The 13,525-nt window shown below is 45.8% G+C and overlaps 2 protein-coding genes across 4 annotated transcripts in view; both read right to left on the bottom strand.

Annotated features, from left to right (window-relative positions):
- Positions 1-3,946, bottom strand: part of LOC121456136 (F-box/LRR-repeat protein 20-like) — a 71,596-nt gene extending 67,650 nt beyond the window's left edge. The window contains 2 exon segments of the mRNA XM_041663988.1: positions 3,619-3,681; positions 3,683-3,946. Coding sequence (XP_041519922.1) covers positions 3,619-3,681; positions 3,683-3,760 — 141 coding nt within the window. The 5' untranslated portion in view covers positions 3,761-3,946.
- A 1,382-nt stretch (positions 3,947-5,328) lies between these two features.
- LOC121456248 (mediator of RNA polymerase II transcription subunit 1) overlaps positions 5,329-13,525 on the bottom strand; it is a 42,004-nt gene continuing 33,807 nt past the window's right edge. Inside the window, exons 17-18 of one of the 3 annotated variants that reach the window (XM_041664197.1) lie at positions 11,437-11,577; positions 5,329-6,284 (exon numbers count right to left, since the gene is read on the bottom strand). In XM_041664197.1, coding sequence (XP_041520131.1) covers positions 6,254-6,284; positions 11,437-11,577 — 172 coding nt within the window. In that variant the 3' untranslated portion in view covers positions 5,329-6,253. Of the gene's footprint in view, positions 11,578-13,525 lie in introns of all 3 variants that reach the window. The other 2 variants (XM_041664196.1, XM_041664195.1) reach the window with 2 other exon arrangements.

Below are 13,525 nucleotides of genomic sequence, written 5' to 3'. Positions count from 1 at the left end.
CCATCTGTAACTAGAGTTCCACAGATCTGATGCCACTTTCTGACCTCTGTGGGCACCAGGCAAGCGTGAAGTAAACACAAATGCATGCAGGCAAAACACTCAGACACATAAAATAAAATGTATCTTTAAACTTTTTTTAATTAAAAAAAGACACAACGTAACAGAGCAGGAAGCAGGAAGTTTTACAGCCCTAGATCTCTTTCATTCTCTATCCTGAACTCACCTACTTTGGCTTTACAAAGATGCTGCATATTTGACTTATATAACCAGTGATCTCTTAGTTTTAACTTTATTTTTTTTCCCTTGGGGACAGTGCTGGAGGGCACAAAGTTTGAACAGGGTCTCACTCTACAGCTCAGGCTGGCTTGGAACTCAGTATATAAACCGGACAGACTGGAACTCAGGGGCAAATCCTGCCTCAGTTTCCAAGTGCTAGGGTTACAATTTTCAGCCACTAAGTTCAGTTTAACGTAGAAACTTTTTTGTGTACCTGGCTCTGAGAGTAAGATATAAAGCTTGCGGCCTCTGGTCACAATATTCAAAAGTATAGAAAAGAAAACAGCCCCAAACTGGACATTGTGGCACCTGCCTGGCATCCCAGAAAGCATGAGACAGTGTAAGAGGATGACTGAGAGTTCCAGGCCAATGTTGGCTACATACTGAGAATTCGTCTCAAAAAAAAAAAAAAATGAAGGCTGGGGGATGCAGCTCTTGTAGGGTCTTGTGCTGGCTCCCCAGCATCACAAAGACAAAACAAAGAAACACACATACAGGGTGGGGGGGAGGACGGTAGAGAGGGGGGAAAAGAGAGAGAGAACATTAGAACACTCCCCATAAAAAGGTTACAATGAATCAAGTATGCAAAGAGAAGTATCTTTCATCTCAGGGTGGGGCAAGAATCTTTCATTTGTATTAGTCATGACCACAATTTGAAATTAGCTATTATTTTCTATATAGATTTCCTCAACTTACAAAAATTCACATTCTGAGCTTACCGACTGAGAAATAATCAGCCCCTTATAAAAAATTATCTTAGTTCTGAGGATTTTGTTTCGTTTTTATTTTGAGACAGGAGTTCTCTGTGTCCCTGGAACTCTCGATTGTACACCAGACTGGCCTTAAATATGCAGAGATCAGCCTGTCTCTGCCTCTTGAGTGCTGGGATTAAAGGCGTGCAAACCACAGGCTGGCAATTTTCAAGATTCAAAATTTCATCAAGCCGGTCATGGTGGTTCATGGTGGTCATGGTGGTTCACATCACTTGGGTGGTTCCAGCACTTGGGTGAGTGGAGGAACACCTCAAGGTCACTGACTACCTGAGCCCCTGTCTCAAGAAAAAACAAAAGAAGTAACTATTTGAAAGTAAGAAGCAACAATGTAGTTCTAAAGCATAAATGACAGTAAGTCTTTTCCACAACCTAAAAGGGAATAGCAAATTGGTAAAGAACTCACTGCAATTCAGGTTACACCCCACTCAATTTTCAGCATTTTGGACGCTGAGTACCCCTACACTGCCAAAAGTCTAGTTAGTAATTTCAAAGGTTTTACAATAGTACTGAGTTTCAAATTGCCATAAATTAATCTTATTGGATGCTCCACTTTAGAGCAATACAACGTCCTACATAGGTCATTTTTATTATGCTCCCCCCCCCCCCGCACCCCATCCCCGTGGTTAAGCTATACATAACTCTAGTGTAACCAAGGACTTTGATTTTCTCCACTTCCTCACTGCAACTCAATACTGTGACTCTGAATTTAAATTTCCTGCGCAGGTACCCTACCTTAATCTAGCTGTAACTTTACGCTAATTTTTTTTTCTCCTCATACTCTTAAAAACTACAAACACTAAATAGAGGTTCCATTCCTAGGTAAGACTTTCACCCCAAGCCCATAAATTTCTGCCTCATTTTCATCTTTCAAAAGAGAGCTGAAGGAAAACACTGCGTGTTAAAAATACAACGCCCGAGGGGAGGAGGGAGAAACACCAATGAGAAGTATGCTGGGACTGGAGTGACCCCAGGTCGGCCCGAGTCTCTGCCAGAGAAGGCCAGGTAACATTTACTCTTGCTGTGTAAGTTTCTTTGTCTCGCAGCCTACCAATGAAGCCTCTTGCACATTATTGTACTACTGTATTTCTCAGTAGTTACATTACTTCTCAATGGGATCCCTTGCTCAGTCCGTGAATCCTCTTTAAAGAGCTTGCTGACGTTCTACTGTTCAATTCCAAGACTACAAACCTCCCACTGCAGAGGACAAACCTAAGACAAAAACAGAAATGAATTCTCCGAAGGCTTTTGGACCTTCCTCACGGTCTCTAAACCGATATCTAAGTTACCAGTAACAATGACCCACAAAAGTACAGACTAAACGGGGAAGAGGAAGTATCAGAACAATATCCAAAGAGCACCAAAAACCCAACAGTCGCCTCTAGCATCCCAGATTCCCACCCCCACTTCCTACTTTCACCGAGGACTCATCGATTCCCGCTCGGGAGGTGGCAAACGCTTCACGAAGGCAGCAGGCGCTGACCAGTCGGGGACGGGTGCTTTCACTGCGTGGTGGAAGGAGGCTAGCCAAGGGCTGGGCAAAGAATGGGAAGCTGAGTGTTATGGGGGGGAGGGGGGATTTAGGGCGCCAGGGCTAATCCCGTCCGGGGCCGGCGGATGGAAGAAGGGGCAGCAGGCGAGCCTCCCGTACGGCGAGGCGAGCCGGTGCGCGGAGCTTTCGGGTCGCCAGCAGGGGAGGACGCTGACTGCCCCACCGGGGGCGAGTGGCGGGCCGCACAAGGGAGGCGACTCCGGTAGGGCGACTATTTGGGGTGCGAGAGCTGGCCTTCCTCGCCGCCCGAGACCCCTCCGAGCTCACACCTCAAACCTGCTCTTGGTCACTCCGTTCACGTCCCTCCTCATGGGGCCAGCGGGTGCGGCCCGGGCAGGGCGCTGCGGCGTGCGGAGTGCAAAGACAGGGGCCAGGGCAGGCCCGGGAGTTCCGGGAGCGGGAGGCGGCGGCGGCGATAACGCGAGACCCGCCCGTCGGACGCGGAGGACAGACCGCTCGAGTCCCGCGGGGCCTCCACCACCGCCCGCGGCGTCCGCGGCCGCGACGACTTCCAGTCGCTAGCTCGGTTCTCTCCAAAGCCTCAACTTCAACCCAAAACAAAAACACTCCCCACCTGCCAGCAACGCCGCTCCTCATTGGGCAGAGCCGCCCGGGCCTCGGAACGCCGGGGGAGGGGAGGAGCGCTCGGCGGCGGCGCGAGCCCACCCCTCCCCCACCGGGCGCAGCCCCGGACGGTGAGCCCGCGAGCGGTCGGAGCGTGGGGCGGCCGGGCGCGAGCCCACCGGGACGAGGAGAGGCAGGGAAGTGCCCCAGTGTGCGTGCGTTCAGGGGGCGCTGTGGGGCGGGTGCGAGTGCGCGCGTGCTCGCGGACCGGCGTGGAGAGCAAAGCGGGGACGGACCATCATCGGAATCCTCCGAAGACTCACCAGCACGCACCGACCCACGCGGAACCTGAGCCCTCAGCTTAGTGTCCCCAGCCCTAGTCTAGTCACTTCCCCGGCGGCCTGAGCTGGCACCCACATCTTCCTGGCCCCCCAACTCCCGCCCTCTATCACTCACTGTCGCCTTGAACCCAAAGTGCAGCAGGCGGTCCCTGCTCGGAGCCATTTTCCTCCGTTTTCTAGACGTCTCTGGGTTGGGGTAGTGCTGCCGCCGCCGCGGGTGCTGCTGCCGCTGCCTCCCCCGCCCCGGTGAATTGCATTCCGGGGTGCTGCGGGGAGGCCTGGGGGGCCGCTGCGGGGCGGCTGTCTCTCAGTGCCTGGCTGCCCAAGGCATGAGCTGGTGGCGCTAAGAGGCGGACCTAGCGCCCAGCTCTGCCCAGGGACTGGTAGCGAAGCTTCACCTCGGGGTCAGGGGGTGCAACGCCCCAGCACTGCACCCATTCCTTGGGCCGGGGGAGGGGCGCAGGCCGGTGGGGTGGGGGCAGGCTAGGCACAAGGGCCTGTGGCATCCCCGCCCCTCCGGCCGGTGGCGCCCAATGGGCTGTAGTGGCTGCTTGCCCTCCAATCAGGGCGCTGGTTGGTGAGAGCCTCAACCTGACGCCATTTCGGCGGGAGAAACAAGCGTGTAGGAGCGAGTAGGCGGGGGCGTCTGCCCACAGGAAACTAGGACTTTCATTGGACTAGGATATAGAAGCTAGTCCGTGTCATCCTATTATTAATGTGAACTCCAGCCTTCAAGATTCCTAAACCTATGACCTATTGTCCATGAGTTAGGAAACAATCTAGAGTGAGTTGCCCCTTCAAAGAGAAACAAATTACACAATGTACCAATCCTGAAGTATTAAAAACTATCATAAATTGCGCCTGTGCTCTATGAGGCCACAATACTGCTTTTAATTGCATATTCAAAGCAGTTATGAGTTTGCCTTATACTCTTTTTAGTTTTAATTAGAATCCGATCAAGATGAAAATTTACAAGTGACAAGTGCTGCGAACCTTTAAAAAAACTTAGCTTGCTTACCTTAAAGCACTTTTTTTTTTTTTGAAACAGGATTTATGTAGTAGCTCCAGTTTTCCTGGAATTCAAGGGATCCACCTGCCTCTGACTCCCCAGTTATGGCATTTAAGGTGTGAATCACCACGCCTGGCCAAACTTTCTTTTTCCCCCTAAAGAGGACTTCCTACACAAACATGCTTCAAAAAATTCAGTTCTTGGGCCCACAAAAACCTAGGTCCACGTTATATTGTCTTTGAATCCTACATGCTTCTAAATCATTTCCTTTACTTCAGCCAATGGAAAAAAAAACAGCAAAATTTAGAAACATCCCAGCAAGAATTACTGGTGCATTTATAACTGCAATTCAGGAAAAAGTGAGACAAACTGACACACAGATGAACCAAATATAGGAAAAGAAAAATAAAACCCTGTCTCTTAGGTCTACCAACTGTGCATTCCTGTGGCCCATTTAGAAAACTGGTTTTTATTAATTTGGACTTTTGAGAGGCTCACCAAATGAAAATATTCAAACGGTAAGATTTATGGTGATGACTCATCCCTGTCATCCCACCACTCAGGAGGCCGGGGCAGTAAGGACTGCTAGTTCTACAACATACTATGCTGCATAGCAAGTTCTTGCTCGACACTGTCTCAAAGAGACAAATCTCAGAACAAAAGACCATCACCCCAACTCTTGGGAAGGGAGGGAAGGAGAATAGAGTTCAAAGTCTGGCTAGGCTACATAAAACCTAGTCTCAGAAAACAACAGAGGTCAGCCTGGTCTACATAGTGACCCATTTTAAAAACAAAACCTTCAGAAGCCCATTACTTTTTATCAAAGAAATTTATTTGTATGTAAAGCAACAGTTTTTTGTGATGTTTTAGAGGGGGGGAATCCCAGAATTTGTCCACTTTCAAAAAATGAAAAACAAAATATTTACAGAACAGCCATCCACACAGAAATCAAATCAGAACTACTGTAAAGACCCTTCCCACGGCTCCTGATGGACATTTCTAAACTCAGAATTTAAAGCTCTGCTCTATCATTGAGCTTGTTTCCCAGCCTAGTTTCTAAGATAACACTTCCTGCCCCTCCAAAAGTTAACTCAAGACAAATAACTGGGGGCAGGGCTAAAGAGGAAAATAAAATACAAAATGAGATTACCCAGGGATTGTGAATGTTTCCTACACTGACATCTGCTGTGACTCAACTTTGGATACTATGTGACTCACTGGCTCCTCTGAAAATTCACGATATTGCTGTTCTAGATTTTCAGGCCTTGGCCTGACAAAAGGAAAATCCCATTCAAGAGTTATCAACCTGAAGCTGGCTTTGGCAATTATATAAGGTCCCCTTCCTCACCTTGGAAACACTTATTTTAAGATACACTGAATTTGAATCTGAAAAATTCTTGTACATCAGAGCAGACTTTGTCCAAAGACCCTTAACATGAAGCCAGAAGACAGAAGAATCAGGTCAAACTAAAAATACAAGAAGTCCAGCAGCAGCAAACAGGTAGATGTTGACTTCATGTCCATGCCGTCTTTTGATACAGGAGACTGAGTACACCTGGATGGGAGGGAGGTGTTCCAGGCTTGGTTTTTTCTGCTTCTTCTCCTCCACCCTGTGGAGAAATGCAGTGCTCCCTGGTTCCCAGGCAGGGTGAAGCAGTTTAGCCCCGGCTCCCTGTTAAGCAAGTTCAGATGCTGGGTCATTGAGTGGGGTGTGCCCATCGACATTTCAGGGGCTTATCCTTCATCCAGATCCTAACTCGGGATTCTTTGATCTGGGATGAAGACAGAAAGAGAGAAAAAGCTTCCCAGTTTACTCATTTTGGTATTTGTTGGCTCTGCTTGGGGGGACTGAGCCCCTTATAACTATGCAGTACATTTCCCCATGAGATCATCCCCACCCAGAACAAACTTTAACACCATATGACTTTAACTTTCCTGCAGAAACTAAGAGGAGAGGATTCAGAACCAGGTGACAGACTTCTGAGAAATCCAACCTGGCTGTATATCTGAGATGCTGCCACTGCATCAGCACCACAAGATAAAGACTCCAGTGTCACCTTGCTCGTGTCCTCGTTAGTGTCACCCAAGACAGTGAACTCTGATAGGGTAACAGGTAACTTTTCTGGTTCCATTTTACAAAGTTTTGTTTCCTATTTATTGCCGTGGGACACAGAAATGGCAGAGTTGTTGAGAACCGATGACCAGAAAAGGGAGAATGCCACAGGAAATGAGAAACAGTCAGGAAAGAAAGCCACAGTACATTTTCCGAGTCTATGCTAACTCCAACCTGCAGAGTGTTGGATATAGAAATCGTCCGCATCTGATGAAGTCACTCCACTTATAACATACAAACATGAATCACCTGGCTTTTTTTTCTTTTTGTAATCCAGAAGAGTTGTGCTGGGGATTATGCCCCATTCTGCTGATAAAGATCCTGAACGGAATCATCAGGAATGGCACAGTGCAGGTGGCAAAATCAAAGTAAGGCCGCGGATTTTTGGAAGGACCCTCCAAATACTGAGAACTTCTGTTGCACTCAAAACGGTCTCCTGGATTTCTATATTTATGAGAAGGGTTTCATTTGATGTCCCTCAGAATCCAGACTCAGACCTGTTTCTCCAAAAAGGTCCAATTGTGTGCTACACAGTAGCAAGGTTTATCTTCATGCTCACTTAGCATTCCAGGCCCGTTACTTCAAGTGAGCTTGAAATTGTTTTAAGTGAACTATGGCTGCATTTTTTAAAACTGTTTATCTCGGGGAGCAGACAGTAGAGTGACTTAAGTCTGAACTCTTCCTCCTCGTGATGAAGAGAAACAGAGTCCAGCTCTTAGGAATGGCATCAGCTCTCCTGCAAGCAAAATGCTGGGATGTAGACTTTTGGCACATTGTGGAACTAGGAGAACTATTAGTTCTATAATGGTTTTCATACCTTAGGGTTTAGAATACGAAAACCCTTATACCCCCAAAAGCCACCCTTCTTTTTTAACAACAACAAAAAAAAAGATAAATCTTTTAACTGCATAGGGAGGTAACTTCTATTATTCCTATGTCTGAACCCTGTGAAAAACCTCCAAAGATAATAGTTTTGGTTTTTCTAATTAACTCCAAAGACAGGCTCTGATTAACCTGTGTGGGCTTGATGCTGCAGCATCAGCAAAAGCTGCAAGCTCCCCACCACCAAACAAACATTGCTCTTCCTATCATTCTGAACCATAACCTTCATAGATTTAAGAACAAACATTGCATAAAAACAAACATTAAGGATTAAAATATTACAAATAAATAGCTAAAATAATTTTCCCTCCCCCAATCACTCCTACGAACAGACACCAAACAATGCTTTAAGTGTCCAAAACTGCCAAAGTCCTTCCCTTGCCCATGCTTCAAATGGACAACTACCAAAGGTGAACAACCTTCATGCAAATGCATCAAGGAATGTATTGCTTTTTCATTTTTCTGCCCAGCCCTTCAAATACATGCACTAAAATGAGTTTAAAGCATGTCCTGAAAATGGAAAAAGGGAGAAAAAATATATATGAATATTTCCCACAACAGTTTTCCCTCCCTTCCACCCCTCCCTATCTTAAACAAGTATTTTTTAACATTTCTTTCTGGCAAAGGAATATGACTTGGTGAATAAGCAACCCCATGGTCCCTTTAGTAGGGCTTAGATATACTTTTGTAAATGTACCTGGCGTGGTGTAGAGGCCATGTCCATTAGGAATCTCAAGCACAAATCAGGCCTATCTGACTCACCCCTTGTGTTGGTTTACATGTAAATGTATTAGTTTCTTCTCTAGACTTATCTGTTTAGAAAATAAGGTTCTTAATTGCCAATCAGGGCCACATCCATAAGATCATCATCTTCTTCCCCAATCATAAAATCAGGGCTGAGCCTTGAAGGCCTGTCTGCAGATAAGACTGGGTTATTTGTCATAGATAATGTCTGATCTGAAGAAATGGGTGATTTAGACCAATTCTCTGGCTTGATGCTGTGAGACTTTTTCTTGTCTCTGTCTTTGTCGCGGTCTCTGTCTTTGACTTTCTTCTTTTCCTTTTTGTGCTTCTTATGCTTCTCTGTGCTGTATTCTGGAAGTGGTCGAACCCCGTCATCGGAGCTCGGACTGTTCTGGTAAGATTTCTCCGCTATGGAGGAGCCTGACTCACTTTCACTGTCCACATTCTGGGGTGTATAAGCTGGCGACTTACTGTGGCTGGGAGAACCACGCTCATGCTTTGGAGTGGAACCACTGATCAATGGAGAACCATAGTTTTTTGAAGAGGCTATCTGTGGCCTCAGCCCTTCTCCACTACTTTCTCCTGGTTTCTGTAGAGTCACTTTGGCTTTAATACTAGGGGAGCCTCCATCATGTTTGCTGATGATAATTTTTGCCACACCTGTGCTCCCCACATTTTTTGACTCTGAGGTCTTCTTAGAAGAATCCACTGAGCCTCCAGAAGTAGAAACCTTTGATTTGTCTTTATCACTTTTCTCACGTTTGCTCTGGAATTCCCCTCCTGCCACGTTATGTTTAGAGGACATGGGATGGTTAGAATTTGTGCTTACTCCCATCTGACTCTCCATTGGATCCTCACCCCCAGGCCCACTGGTGACAACCCCGTGCTTCAACTTATCTATAACAGCTGTCAAGGAAGGCTTCTTATTCCTACTGGGAGATTTCCCTTTGGAACTCCCATGCTGATTCTGAGAGGATGACATGGAAGAACCACTTGAGGAAAACGAGGAGGAAGATGGTGTACAAGAATTAGATGCTGGGGGAGTTTTCTGAGACATTGAGCCTGAGGATCCTGACCCTGAAGATGACTTCGTGCCAGAACTTGAACTAGTTCCTGACATATGAGAACCACCAGAACCTGAACTGATAGGGGACTTGGCTTTAGAGGATGGGGGAGTCCCAGGAACAGGCTTCATTGGAGAGGAAAGCTTATCTGATCCTCCAGGAGGCCTTGAATGAGAAGGGGATATGTTTGGTTTACTTATAGAAGGATTCATAAGTGATGATGGCTTGCCTTGCGGTTTCATCTTGGTACTGCTAGACCCACTGCTCAGACCATGTTTGGTAATGGGAGACGAGCCTGGCTTTCCCCCAGTCTGAGATGAATTTTTTGACTGGCTGGATCCAGAGGACCCCTGGCTAGAATACATACTGCCACTTAATTTGGAACTTGATGAGCCTTCAGACTTACTGCTTTTCATCTTGCCTGAGGTGGAAGCAGAAGACGAGGAAGAGGAGGAGGAAGAATGACTATGGTGGCTTTTACTGCCAGAGGAAGACACAGAACCACTGCTGGTGTACTGACTGTGAGAGGAAGGCTTGCCCACCATCACTGTCCCCTTAGGAATCTGAATAGTGATTTTGGGAATGGGCGGAGTGGCAACACCTGGGGGAGTCTGAGACCTTCCTGAACTGCCTGGAGATTTGGATCCACCTGTACTGGTGGGTGGGGTGAAAGGCCTATTAGAAGAGCTGTGAGATGGAGACTTGCCCTCAGTGTCTGCTTTCTTTCGCTTTGGAGGCTTATCTTTGCTCTTTCCATCATTGGAAGGAGTTCGGCTGCGCTTGCCTGGTTTGCTGTCTAACCCAGGGCCTGATACACTGCCAGCACCAGTGCCATTACCTTCCTTTACCCTCTTTTGAGGTTTTTCTTTCCCTAGTTCTCCTGTGGTCATTAAAGGACTCTGACTACCACTGTGGTGTTCCATAAGATCTGTAGAACCCAAAGCCTTACCAGCTACTGATATAATACTGAAGTCAACTGTGTCAGCTTGGCTACTGCTCTTAAATTTTGTCTCCCCATTATCACCCCCAAGTATTGGCATCCCCAAAGTATTTAGTGCCTGAGATGCAAATCCTTTGAAATCATCATTATCCCCACTCTGACTACTTTCATCAAAATATTCTTCTCCAAAACCACTTTGGCTTTGGCTGTTCAACAAATCAGGATTGAAATCTACTCCATCAGGGAAAAAATGATTGGTAGGAGAATCACTACTGGGGCTTGCAGCTGCATCAGCAATAAGGTCAGCTGGATCAGTGTATGGATTTTCATTATTATTAGTTTGAAAGACATCAGAGTCAAAGAGGGCACTCTGAGAATGCCCAGAACTTGAAGAATCTCGAACAGGGGTGCCAATAGGTGGGCAATCATCACTAGTGCTGGGAAGCTTTGAGGCTTCTTCTGCAATGTCTGAAAGGATATCAGTTACATCTGGGCCAATGCTGTCTGAACTGGATAGTCGGACCATCCTTTGAATACTGGGCTGGGGGTGAGGCACTGGTTGGGGGTAAGTTGTAGGGGGAGTACTACACTGGCTTGGAGCTGGAGTGATATGTGGTGTGTCCAGCGCGTCAGCCGTCATGCTGACATCAAACATAGGGTTCTGGGAGTCGACATCCATTGAAAAGAGCTCTCTCTGAAACTCGTCTTCAGTCTGGTGCTTGGATTTGTCAGGTGGTACTCTTGATGACTTCTTCTTCTTGGTCTTGTTGCTCCCCGAGCACATTTCCATCCGGGGTGATCCGGAAGAGGAGTTCTGCCTTTCTAAAGGGCTGCTTCCATAAAGGGTTGAGAAATCCTGGGCAGGGTTATCTTTAAGAAGGTTCATGAGCATCGGGTGGTTCTTGGTGTTGCCGGCCATCGAAGAGACAGGTGGCGGCGTGTGATGAGGAGGGGTCGGACTCGAGCCAATGGTAGACCCCCCGTTCCCTGTGATTTGCAACAAACTGGTAAGAATTGGGTTCTGAGACACCTTGCTGAAGTCCTCCCCATGGCCCACCGACTCATGCCGATCTCTGATGCTCATGCTCATGTTAAACAAGGTGGTAATGGGACCCCCCGGAAAGGTGTTGGTTGGTGTGGTGGTACCACTCATTGGGTTGTTGCCTGTGGCCATGCCATACCCTGGGCTGCTAGCCGGGGGCAGGTTCTTTTTCACCATGTCTTCAACTGTCTCTGCAATGAGGGACAGTGCTGGGGTGTCAGCCTGTATGGTTTCAGCCTTCCTCCGAATAGCCCTCATCGTCACAGGGATGGACATACATCTGTAAGATAGGAAGAAAGAAAATAAGGTAGCACTGGATTCATTAGCTGATGAATAAAACCTAACATTTATTGGGAACAAAGAGCTGTACTTTTGTCTGAGATTTAGTTAAGCCTCACGAGGTTTTAGTTAGCAATTTTCAGATAAGTAATCTGTAAGACAAGAGTAATTTTACCAAATTCTAAAGCTTTGCATATATTAATCCTAAAAGAACTGTGATTCAGTAAGCAATTATTAACTGCTTATGAAACACACACTAAAACTAAACCAAAATAGTTTTGAGTCCAAAAATAGTTTACAATGAACTAAAGAAAGCTAGTCCTCAAGCATGGGTAGGACAAGAACTGTGAGTTCAAAGTCAGTTTGAACTACAACAGCCAGAGACCCTGTTTCAAAAATAAAAAGTATGCTGTGAGTTCGAGGCCAGCCTGGTCTACAAAGTGAGTTCAAGGACAGGCTCCAAAGCTACAGAGAAACCCTGTCTCGAAAAAACAAAAACAAAACAAACAAACAAAAAGTATGGAGAAACAAGGGAAGGAACTGTAATGATAATGGAACATAGTAAGAAAATGCCTTCCTTTTGGGGGCTTCACATGGCCACAGGTGATACAGCAAAAGGACCTGTGATAAGTACTGATGCTGCTGTGCAGTACTGTTTACTTCTAACTCCCGGGTAAATTTACACTCTGCACATACTTTTGAAAAAATTTTGCTTTAGTATGTATGTCAGCAAATTCTGTCCTAAGCTAAACAACTTATAAGTGTTCTGCCTTAAAGACACTAATTTTTTGATATTTTTGCCAGATATATGTAAAATGAAGAGCAGTGCTACAATAGAATTTAATGGGAATCTATTAAAATGTGTTTTGAGGCGTGGGGATGTGACTCAATTATTACAGTGCCTGCCTGCCATGCACACGGTCCTGGGCTTCCTCCACAGCACAGAATAAACCAAGAGGCTGGGTCTCTATAAGGAAAGTACTCAGGGAGTTGAAACAGAATGACCAGGAGTTCAAGGTCATCCTCTGTTGCATTATCAAGGCCTGCTTGAAATACAGAGGCCCTGTCTCAAAACTTAAATGGACAACATCTATTTTTAAAAATAGGCTGTCAGCCCTCTACTTTAGAAAGAAGTATTAAAAAATTACGTATTAATGTTCTCAGGAAGCTGACGTAAATATTACTTGCCACGCATTGCCATTTAAATGGTATATCTCTTAAAATGTGATAAAATAAGTTAAAGAAAATATCTTTAGACCAGCCATGCTGAGACCTGCCCTTTCAACTCAGTACTCCAAGCAGAGGCAGGCCAATCTCTGAATTCAAGGCCCACCTTTCCTAAATAGCAAGTTGTAAGTTGTATGTACGCAATAATGAGAACCTGTCTTAAAAAAGAAAGAAAAGAAAACATGTATCTTTTTCTCGCGCGCGCTCTCTCTCTCTCTCTCTCTCTCTTTCTCTCCTGAAAAGTATTTTAATGACAAGGCTTGTAATTATGAGTCTTGGGCTGGAGAGGTGGCTCAGCAGGTTAAGAAGAGGCTGTTCTTCCAGAGGTCCTGAGTTCAATTACCAGCAACCATATGGTGGCTCACAACCATATGTAATAAGATCTCGCGCCCTCTTCTGGCATATAGGCATACATGGCGGTACAGAAAACTGTATACATGATAAATAAATAAATCTTAAGAAAAAGAAATTACCAGCCTCATCCCTATGGCTCTCACAGTAACAAACAAAATTCACATTTTTTTTAAAACCAAAAATATAGTGAATTCAAATAAATGGCAATGTTTTTCTTTTAATTTTTTTTGAGACAGTTTTTTTTATCATTTAAATTCATGTTAAAAATAAAAGCATATAGCATGGTGATGCACACCTTTAATTCCAGCACTCTGGAGACAGAGGTAGGCAGACCTCTGAGTTCTAGGTCAGTCAGGGCTACACAGGGG

The sequence above is a fragment of the Microtus oregoni genome, unplaced genomic scaffold, assembly GCF_018167655.1.
Source record: "Microtus oregoni isolate MIOR12 unplaced genomic scaffold, Mior012 000015F_ref0000493, whole genome shotgun sequence".
Lineage (NCBI taxonomy): Eukaryota > Metazoa > Chordata > Mammalia > Rodentia > Cricetidae > Microtus > Microtus oregoni.
This window is presented reverse-complemented; position numbering and strand designations above follow the sequence as displayed.